Source organism: Conger conger, chromosome 10, assembly GCF_963514075.1.
Source record: "Conger conger chromosome 10, fConCon1.1, whole genome shotgun sequence".
In the NCBI taxonomy this organism is placed as follows: Eukaryota; Metazoa; Chordata; class Actinopteri; order Anguilliformes; family Congridae; genus Conger; species Conger conger.
In genome coordinates this window covers 5028448-5040000 of record NC_083769.1, presented here as the reverse complement: position 1 = coordinate 5040000, position 11553 = coordinate 5028448, and the positions used below count along the sequence as shown (strand labels likewise).

Below are 11553 nucleotides of genomic sequence, written 5' to 3'. Positions count from 1 at the left end.
ATCCTGGTCCTGTTTCCTTCCTGCTTGCACTTTGCCCTTTGCTCTTCTCCTCTCGCGCCGTCTGTGTGCACTGCTTCATCTGCAGAGTGTGTGTGTGTGTGAGCGCGAGTGTGTGAGTATGTGTGTGAGCGCATGGATGAGTGAGCGTGCATGAGTGTGAGCGCGCGTGTGTGTGAGCGCATGTGTTAGAGAGTTTGTGAGAATGTGTGCATCCGCATAGTTGGTGGGTTTGTGATGTAATGACCTTGCCTTAAGTTAGGATCAAGCTGGTTTGGTCTCTTTTTTTTGGTCACTGGGCTTACCTATCCTGAACCTATTCTAGTTATATCTCACAGGTTTTTCAGTTATCCCTTCATGAATAACTCCAAACCTAAACTTTTAGAGGCCCTCCTAAAAGCAAGAATTTAGCTCATCCAATCAAATGGGTCCTGTTAGTTAAGGCATGTTGTTGTGCATTCAAGAGACAATATAGCTATTCGCTTCCTAACAGTTCTACACCTGCCGTTGGGTTTCTCTTGCAGTCAATGTTTTTTTTTTCTGATTTATTAGGTTAGGAAGAGGTGTAGTACTGAAGACAGTTGAGTTTGAGGTCAAAAGATTTACTTGAGATGACAGATACGAATTTCAGCTTTTTATGTCCTGGTATATGTATCTAGATTTGTTAAACAACTTAGAACATATCACCTTCTGTATCAGACAACCCAATTTTTAGGTGTGCAAAACTATTGGAACATGTGACTGACATTTCTTGTTGCCCCGGATGTGTCCTGTGAGATTGACTGGTTAAACAATAAATACTTCTGAATGTCTACTCTTGCTTTTAGCTTTGGGTTCTGCCTGTGAAGACTGCATTTGTATTAAAAAAGATAAACCAACATGAACATCAGAGAGCTGTCTTTGGGTGAAAAGCAAGCCATTTTGAAGCATAGTGAAGAAGGGAAATCAGTCAGAGCCATTGCCGAAGCATTGGGGACAGAAACTGTTGGCATGCTGAGCAACAGACACTGAACAAGGTCAACCGAGGAAAAGAATATCAGCTGATGACAGCTGTGAAGAAAAACCCCAAAACATCAGTCAGTGACATCACGAACAATCTCCACAGGGCAGTCAGTGAAATCACAAACAATCTCCACAGGGCAGTCAGTGACATCACAAACAATCTCCACAGGGCAGGGGTGAAGATATCTCAAACTGCTCATCAGTAGCAAGAATTGGAAGGCAAGATTACAATTTGCAAAGAAGTACAGAGATGAGCCACATTTTCTGGAACAAATTTTTATTGATGCAGTTATTGCAAGCAAGGGATATGCTACCAAACATGAAGTGTTATTTACTTTCATTTACTTAAATACTCTCTGTTCCAATACTTTTGCTCACCTAAAGATTTAGTGGTCTGATACCAAAGTGCTATGTTATAAGTAGTTTAACACATCTAGGTGTAAATACCAGAAAATAAAAGCTGAAATTCGAAATTCTTCTCATGTTAATCTTTTTATCTCAACCTCAAATGTATTAAGTGCATTGCAAAATCAAAGGAAATTGACCTTGCTGTTCCAAAACTATTGGAGGGGACTGTAACTTTTAACTTTTCAGCTTAGTGGACTGAAGTTATACACAGGGCCTGACAAAAGTCGCTGCAACCCTTGTTGTGAATTATTATGCTTATTCAATGGTTAATAAGCATTTACAAAGCAAGTACAAATAATAAAATGGTTATTTAGTGTAAATTATGAAATTTTCTTCTGTCAGGAAATACCATTCTCAATTGCCAAGAGGCAGGAAGATGCTTCTTGTGCTGTAGATGGCAGCAATGGACCAGTGATGTTCAATCGATCAAAATAAAATGAGCGATGTGTATGGAAACTTAATTCAATTTGATAGATATTAAATTATGCTGGCCAGCTCTTCTATTTATGTACATATTTAATTAGGATTTACCCTGTACTATATATGCACACGGTTATCAACCAATCAGAATCGAGTATTCGTCCAAGCTGGGGTATGTATTGTATGTGTATGCTAACTGTGGCATACCACATTGTTTATTTGGATGTCATGAATGGAAAACTAATTCAGAGAAAATTGTAGCCATTATTCAGAGATCAGGGCTGTTGTGCCATTTGCTATTCTCTCTCTCTCTCTCTCGCTCTCTCATTCTCTCTCTCTTTGTCTCTCAGTGAAGGCGTTTCTTAAATTTTTCAGGGAATTTGGTGACCGTGCCTTTCACGCAGCATGAAGTTCAGGGATTGGACTGATTTTGCGAACACTGCCTCCCAGTGGCCGGAGGTCGAACAGCCACCTGCACTTTCTATGCTCCGTTCCCTAAGGATGTGTGTTGGGTTTGAAGTACGTTTTTGTGGCGTTGACATTTGGAAATTCAAAAAGTGACGGTGCACTCCCACAGCTACAGAAACACAAATTACAGGATACAATGCCACAGTACTCCAGTCCAACCTCGGTGTCTGTCCATCACATAGTACAGTACCCCACACCCCTCCAAACCACTGCTACTCGGCGCAGAGCTACATGCAGACACCCATAACTGCATAACTCTTCCTCCGCCTGGTGAAAATATCCAGCTGTGTGATGCACTTTTGGAACCAATCAAGCAGCCAGTGTGTGTAGCAAAAATGTCAATTTGTTTAAAATAGATTTTTGAACATTTCTTGCTTTTTTGTATCTTTTCTCTTTTTTTTTACTTTGATAAAAGAACGTGTACCATATGTGTGTAAATATTCTGTTGTAAGAATGATTCTCCTGTCATTGTGCCTCTGTGAGCTTTCTGTTTCTTCCGCCTATATACATGTGAAAAGATTTTAAAATGAACACAATAAAGAAACAAAAATTTGAAGTGTCTGAATTGGCATCAGAGGATGCCCCTGCTAAAAAGTGAATTTTTGTGAGTGTGGGCAGCACGGTCTGGCAGGTGGTGCATTATGGAATCAGATCAGATTTTCTAAATGAATTACACAGCGACATAGAGGGTTAGAGGCCATCTGTAACCTAGTGGCTAAGGTACATGACTGGGGCAGCCTGTATTCTAGTAGCTAAGGTACATTACTGGAACCTGTAAGGTTGGTGGTTCAAGCCCCGGTGTAGCTATGATAAGATCCGCACAGCTGTTGGGGCCCTTGAGCAAGGCTCTTAACCCCACATTGCTCCAAAGAGGATTGGCCCCTGTCCCGGCTTTGGATAAGTGTCAGCTGAATGACAAATTATTTTATTTTATTGCATAGACAGACCAACGACCAGTCTATGGCAATTTAGATTACTAATGCAGGGTGGTGCTGAAGAGCAAGGAAACAGCCTCCATATTTCTCCATCAGTCCCATGGAAAAGTAATTGTGAAACTGAGTTCATTATTTATAACATTGCTGCATTCATTTCTCATTAAAGGGAATGGTTTGGTCGAGCACCTACACCACGTCCCGGCATAAGAGCAGAAGGCTTGGGAGGTACTGCTGGTGTATTTAAGGCATATCCACAGCAGACTCTTCTGCCATTTGCTTCAGCTGGTTTCAGATAAAGGCACAGATGGGTGTCTGTTTCTTTGTGCTGGTTCTGAACCTTTCTTCAGTGAAATAGACTCTGTTTAACCCACTAAGAAATGCCCCTTCACGAATTCTCTAATATTTTGGCTGATTGTTTTTTAGTGAAATATCACTCAGAACTAGTTTGTACGGCTGTATAACCAAATATATTTTAGATAGATACAGTGCATCCGGAAAGTATTCACAGCGCTACACTTTTCCCACATTTTGTTGTTACAGCCTTATTCTAAAATGGAATAAATTCATTTTTTTCCCTCAAAATTCTACGCACAACACCCCATAATGACAACATGAAAGATGTTTTTTTGAAATTTTTGCAAATTTATTAAAAATAAAAAACTAAGAAATCACATGTACATAAGTATTCACAGCCTTTGCTCAATACTTTGTTGATGCACCTTTGGCAGCAATTACAGCCTCAAGTCTTTTTGAATATGATGCCACAAGCTTGGCACACCTATCTTTGGGCAGTTTCGCCCATTCCTCTTTGCAGCACCTCTCAAGCTCCATCAGGTTGGATGGGGAGCGTTGGTGCACAGCCATTTTCAGATCTCTCCAGAGATGTTCAATCGGATTCAAGTCTGGGCTCTGGCTGGGCCACTCAAGGACATTCACAGAGTTGTCCTGAAGCCACTCCTTTGATATCTTGGCTGTGTGCTTAGGGTCGTTGTCCTGCTGAAAGATGAACCGTCTGAGGTCAAGAGCGCTCTGGAGCAGGTTTTCATCCAGGATGTCTCTGTACATTGCTGCATTCATCTTTCCCTCAATCCTGACTAGTCTCCCAGTTCCTGCCGCTGAAAAACATCCCCACAGCATGATGCTGCCACCACCATGCTTCACCGTAGGGATGGTATTGGCCAGGTGATGAGCGGTGCCTGATTTCCTCCAAACATGACGCCTGGCATTCACGCCAAGGAGTTCAATCTTTGTCTCATCAGACCAGAGAATTTTGTTTCTCATGGTCTGAGAGTCCTTCAGGTGCCTTTTGGCAAACTCCAGGCGGGCTGCCAAGAGCCTTTTACTAAGGAGTGGCTTCCGTCTCTCCACTCTACCATACAGGCCTGATTGGTGGATTGCTGCAGAGATGGTTGGCCTTCTGGAAGGTTCTCCTCTCTCCACAGAGGAACGCTGGAGCTCTGACAGAGTGACCATCGGGTTCTTGGTCACCTCCCTGACTACATTACATTACATTACATTATTGGCATTTGGCAGACGCTCTTATCCAGAGCGACGTACAGTTGATTAGACTAAGCAGGAGACAATCCTCCCCTGGAGCAATGCAGGGTTAAGGGCCTTGCTCAAGGGCCCAACGGCTGTGCAGATCTAATCACTGGCTACACCGGGATTAGAACCACCGACCTTGTGTGTCCCAGTCATTTACCTTAACCACTACGCTACAGGCCGCCCTAAGGCCCTTCTCCGCCGATTGCTCTGTTTAGACGGGCGGCCAGCTCTAGGAAGAGTCCTGGTGGTTCCGAACTTCTTCCATTTACGGATGATGGAGGCCACTGTGCTCATTGGGACCTTCAAAGCAGCAGAAATTGTTCTGTACCCTTCCCCAGATTTGTGCCTCGAGACAATCCTGTCTCGGAGGTCTACAGACAATTCCTTTGACTTCATGCTTGGTTTGTGCTCCGACATGCACTGTCAACTGTGGGACCTTATATAGACAGGTGTGTGCCTTTCCAAATCATGTCCAATCAACTGAATTTACCACAGGTGGACTCCAGTTAAGCTGTAGAAACATCTCAAGGTTGATCAGTGGAAACAGGATGCACCTGAGCTCAATTTTGAGCTTCATGGCAAAGGCTGTGAATACTTATGTACATGTGATTTCTTAGTTTTTTATTTTTTTTATTTGCAAAAAAAAAAAACTTTCATGTTGTCATTATGGGTTGTTGTGTGTAGAATTTTGAGGAAAAAAATGAATTTATTCCATTTTGGAATAAGGCTGTAACATAACAAAATGTGGGAAAAGTGAAGCCCTGTGAATACTTTCCGGATGCACTGTAGATAGATAGATAGATACTTTATTCATCCCGAGGGAAATTTTAGTATTATCCACCATGAGGCACAACATGGTGTGGTTTCATTTTATGATTGATGTTTTGGCTCAACAATTTTAGATTTGTAACCAAATAATTTACATTTTGCTTTCACCATGCAGAAACCACAGCACCCCCCACACATACCCCACCCCCCAATTCCAGGGCACCACAGTGCCTGGGGCAAATGCATCGGTCATTGCATTTTTCACTTGCACTCATAGCACTTTACAGTGATGAGGGGTGATTAGGTGGCAGATTGAAAGAGCCAGGTTGGGAATTTGGCCAGAACACCGGGGAACACCTTACTCTTGCCCTGCGTATAAATGGCTCCACAGGCGTATTCAACTGCCTACTGAGAGTGCCCTCACCATCCAGTCTTGACTCCAGGGTTTTGACTGCCACGGGGGTCTGCCACTGGGGTCTGCCGTGTATATTATATATGTATAGTGAACATACAGCATGCATAGTGTATATGTATAGTGAATATACAGCATGTATATTGTATATGTATAGTGAACATACAGCGTGTATATGTATAGTGAACGTACAGCATGCATAGTATATATGTATAGTGAACATACAGCATGTATATTGTATGTGTATAGTGAACATACAGCATGTATAGTGTATATGTATAGTGTTTCATTATGAAATGCTGTGAAATCCTTCATACTTCATGCCATTTCTACTGCTCTGAGTAGTCTGACTCCGGTTGTCCTGAATTAAAGATGGGGATTTACTACATGCCTACTCTTCCATTTGCACTTTTATTGAAGCCCCGGGCACTGCTGATCGGCTGATCTGTATACACGGTTGTATGTTGTTTCAAATGGAGGAGATGTCCGCCATTGTTGTTTTTCTTCTGCTTCAGCTTCTGTTCTTCTGCCCAGGGCTTTTCTGCATCTAGGTCATGAGAAGTGAAACCCGAACAACTGGCTGCATGAATGACACTAACGCAATGTGTCAGTACCCAGCATGCACTGCGGGCCTGGAGGGCGGCAGCTCGGCTGGCGGGGTGGGACAGAGTGTTGCTGGGAGCAGCGTTGGCGTCCGTCACACAGCCTTCCTGTAATACTACAGGCACAAACGCATGAGACACACACAGAAATTAGGCTTTTGTATTTTGCCATTTTACATACAATACCTACGTTCAGAAATCACAAAGGAACGACCGATAGGACAATATCTCTCTCTTCAAACGCACAGTGCACAGTGTACAGCTCATAGGCCATGTCAAAATGTGTAGAATGGATACGCTAACGCCTGTTTGCTTTTACCGTCTAGTGCTAACGTGCTTCCTCTTGGTTTAGTTACTTCATTATTCCACTTTTAATTTCATTCAGAATTTGAATAGCTGGTCATGTTTGTGAGCCCCATCTGTGGCGTAATGAGGGTGAGGGCAGGAATCTGTTCTCCCAGCAGCTTGTGTGCTCCGCTGGGACAGGACGGCTGCAGGCAGCTCACCCTCCTCCTGTTGGGAATGATATCCTGTGGACGTGGCGCGCATGGCACCAGCCAGGGAAGGCAGCGGGGGGAGGGGGGGGGCTACACTGGAGATGTGCCTGTACCTGGCGCGCTGGTGTTCAAGCACAGGCCAATGATGTGTCTGATGGATGGATGGTTCAGCTCAGGGGATCAGGGGGCTCTCTGTCACGCTGTCTAGTAACATGCTGAAAAGCAGTGGATATTCAATAAAGGTCCCGTGTTGTGGAAAACAACATTTCCCTATGTGGAGTTGAAGGTGCTATAGAAAACACTGAAAGTATGAAAATGCAGTCCCCCAAAAAACCACCCAATCCATATGAATGCATTTAAATGAGCCATTTGGACTTGTGTGAATTTGTCATATCCACCTTCAGCACAGCCCCCAGTGCCATTCAGTTCGTTGGAGCTAGCCAGCCGACCAGAACAGAGGTTCATTGATCAATGAGCTTTAAAGACACAGTCTGTTCTTGGTAAAGCTCATGAGAGACGCTGGAAAATGGTAATACTGCATAGGAATCGGTTTTGGCACTTAAAACCACACAAACACCTTATGGATTTCAGGACCTAAAATAGAACACCGGAAGGGTGCATATTATGGGACCTTTAAAGGCTCCACCAGATTACATTACATTACATTAATGGCATTTGGCAGATGCTCTTATCCAGAGCGACGTACAACAAAGAGCATACCCATAACCAGGGATATGTGCGCTGAAAGACCCTAGAGGGAAGTACAATTTCAACTGCTACCTGTACAACAAAGATAAGGACCAGGGCCTATTTGATTTTTGATTTTTTTTTAACAAACAACAAAGCAAAAGTGACCAAACTTAACTAGCCAAATACTGCTTACCTAGCCCAGGGGTCAGCAACCCTGGTCCTGGAGAGCCGCAGGGTGTGCTGGCTTTCATCTCCACCTTCAAATAAGCAACCGATTCAGACCCAAGAAACCAGGTGAGGTGAGTTAACTGTGTAATCAACGGCTTTCATTGATCAATTAATGCCAAGTAACAACGAAAGCCAGCACACCCTGCGGCTCTCCAGGACCAGGGTTGTCGGCCCCTGACCTAGCCAAACTAAAAAAGTAAATCACAGAAAGACAACAATTCAGGTTCATAGGGAGGTAGGGAGGGACGGGGAGAGGTGCTGCTTGAATAGGTGCGTCTTCAGTTTGCGCTTGAAGGTGGGACGAGATTCTACAGTTCTGACCTCAACGGGGAGTTCATTCCACCACCGTGGAGCCAGAACAGACAGTAGTCGTGAGCGTGAGGTGGAAGTTCAGAGAGGGGGAGGTGCCAAGTGGCCTGTGAAGGCTGCGGATGGGTCAGGTTAAAGCACCAGTAGGAGAGCCTGCTGGATGGCTCATTTGGCTGGGCACCATGTTGCTGTGTATGGATGGGCCCTACTGTCTGCACACTGGGTTACCAGTGATGCATTGAGTTATAGCATTGTTCTCTTGTGCTGCAATCAATGTATTATGCCTGAGTGATGGGTATTGAAATGTGTTGCTCTGGTCTGTGAGAATGATGAATGTAGAATTAACAGATGCTGTGTTGATGCTACGACTGTCATGGTGTGGTCCTTTTCGAACACAATATTTGGCGACGAGGATGGCTGATATTTCCCTCCCACTTCCCGCCCCCTTCCTGGCACTGGTGAGCCTCTGATACCCTGGACTCGCTGGTTACAGTCCTTCTAAACTTACCTTCATAGCATTGGGGCTAACCAATGTGAGGACAGCTTGGAAGAAGGCACTGTTGCAACACTGCTTGGGAGTGGAGGATCAGCATGTGCTCGGGACCCTTGGGAGCAGCACTGACATCAGCTATGACGCAGCTGTGGAACTTCTGAGCACCCGATTCGCTGCTCCACAAAATGCCCTCCTTCGGCGTTTTTTATTCCGTCAGCGACACCAACTGCCCGGTGAGTCTGTGCAACAGTACGTGGCTAAGTTGCAGCGACTGGCTAGTCCGAAATCATCCGTGACCAGTTGATTGAACACACCAACAATCTCCCATTGCGTTACAAGTGGAGAGTGCAGCTGAGCGTGCAGCTACACTAACTAAACAGCAGGTGGCCACACCCAGCTAAGCAGCCTCCTCAGACTGCTCTTTCTCTCCACCATTATTCACTATGTGAACTCAGGGCCAGTGCCATTCAGATCATGCACAGTCAACCTCAATGATGTGTGCATCCCTCTGCTTTTGGACACAGGTGCCAGAGTGTGTCTCTCCTATGTTGACACTTAAGACATTTTCAGTTCACTGCAGCTGTCTGCACCCTCTACTACCCTCTGTGGCTATGGTGACTCCAGAATCAATCTGGTTCAAGTGACTGTTCTCTATGGAACCAATAGGGCGCCCAGTTTTGTTCCCCTCCATGGGGCCAACCTGATCGGCCTGACCCTGTTCTCTGTGCTGGGGTTCTCCCTCTTGCCATCAACTGAAGGCAATCCTGACTGTCTCCTCAACCCTTCTGTTACGCCCATCGTCCAGCCCCTGCGCCGCATCCCTCTGGCTCTCTGTGATTGGGTCTCGGCTGAGCTACAGCAGCTTCTGAAAGCTGGCATCACTGAGCCAGTGGACGCTTCGCCTGGGTCTCACTCCTGGTAGTGGCTAAGAAGTCAGGGGCCCTGTGTGTCTGTCTGTGTCGATCTATGTGCAGTGAATAAGGCAGTGATCCCTGACAAGTATCCACTGCCCACCTCAGAAGAGCTCACAGCTCAGTTCTACGGCTCTACGGTGTTCTCCAAGCTAGACCTCAGACAAGGCTACTTACAGGTGCCTCTCCATCCCAGCAGCAGAGACCTCACAGCCTTTGTGACACATGCAAGAGTGTTTTTGCTACACCTGGATGCCTTTTGGCCTCAGCTCCGCCCCCAGCTGCTTTCAGAAGGTTATGGTCTTCGTGCTGCCATATGGGCATGGCCATATATCTGGACAATGTTGTCGTACACGGGCCCACCACTGAAATCCATGAGGAGCGACTCAACAAGGTCAACGCAGCCCTAGCCAAGCACAAGTTAACTCTCAACACTGAAAAATGTGTCCTCTCCATGCCAGCCATTGAGTTTGTGGGGTTCCGGCTGTCAGCAGGTTGCATAAGTCCGCTGCAGTCCAACGTGGATGCCATTCAGGCCAGCCCAGTACAGCCGCTCAGCTCACCTCCTTCTGGGGCATGACAGGCTACTACCTGAAGTTCCTCCCACTGTACTCTGCCACCACAGCCCCCCTGAGCCAGCTGCTGCATAAGGACGAACCGTGGTGCCACGGCGATAGGGGCTGTGCTGTCAGACCGAGAACGGCGTTGAGAAGCCCGTCGCCTTCGCCTCCCATGCCCTCCAGACTGAGCAGCACTACTCAGGAGGTGAGCGTGAGGGGTTAGCCTGCATCTGGGCCGGTGAAAGGTGGCACTTGCACCTCTTTGGCCGCTCCTTCACCCTCAGGACGGATTACCAGGCACTGACAGTGTTGCTGTCCACATCTGGGACAGGCCACGAACCACTGAGGCTACACCGCTGGTCTGACCGCCTCCACCAGTACAATTTTTTGCCTGCAGTTCACCCCAGGCAGAGACAATGTTGTAGCTGACCTGCTCCCCTGCTCCGTCTTCACCCCAGCCCCACACACGGGCACTGACTGTGTGGAACAGACATTATTCAGACATTATACACACACCCCTCCAGACAACTGTCTCTCTGCAGGAGCTCAAGGAAGCCTCCGAACAGGACCCTGTCCTCTCTCAGCTCTGCACCTACATTCAGAATGGCTGGCCTCACACGGTCCCAGAGGAGCTGGCTGCGTTCTCCCGAGTAAAACAGGAGCTGTCCTGCTGGAATGACACCTGTGTGGCACGTGGGCCTTGCACAGTGGTCCCTAGTGCTCTGTGTGCACATGACCATGGCGCATGAGGGCCACCTGGGCATTGTGAAGCTAACACAGCACTGCCGAGACCTGGTGTGGTGGCCAGGGATAGACAGACACATTGAGGCCCTGCTCAAGGACTGCTCTGCCTGCCTTGTGAGTGGCAAGACTGGCGACCAGGTTCCCCCACCCCTGCAACCTCTTGCCTGGCCCTCTGAGCTCTGGGATCACCTGCAGCCGGACATCTGTAGTGAGATCCATGGGGTTCCCCACCACCAAAGCTTCTTGGTGGTTGGCTCTGTGACCTCTCAGGTCATCATTGACTTCCTGGACTCCCTCGTCTCTCGCTGGGGTCCCCCAAAGACCATCACCACTGTCAACAGTCCTCAACTGGTGTCTGCACAATTAACTACTTACTTTGAAAGCAAGGGCATCCGGCACATACGCACTGCGTATTATCACCCCCAGGCCAACAGTGGCATCGGACACTTTCACCAGTCACTGAAAAATGGCCTCAGAGCACCTAAGGGTGCTCCTTGACACAGGCCACCCGTCACACTCTGCTGCACTACTGGACCACACAGCACTCGAGCACAGGCGTTTTCC

General features: G+C 46.8%; 1 protein-coding gene across 3 annotated transcripts in view; it reads left to right on the top strand.

Annotated features, from left to right (window-relative positions):
• The window catches only part of LOC133138824 (retinoblastoma-binding protein 5-like), a 16807-nt gene extending 13956 nt beyond the window's left edge, over positions 1-2851 (top strand). For all 3 annotated transcript variants that reach the window (XM_061257907.1, XM_061257905.1, XM_061257906.1), the window contains exon 14: positions 2203-2851. In XM_061257907.1, the coding sequence (XP_061113891.1) occupies positions 2203-2255 (53 nt within the window). In that variant the 3' untranslated portion in view covers positions 2256-2851. The remainder of the gene's footprint in view (positions 1-2202) is intronic.
• Positions 2852-11553: the final 8702 nt, after the last annotated feature.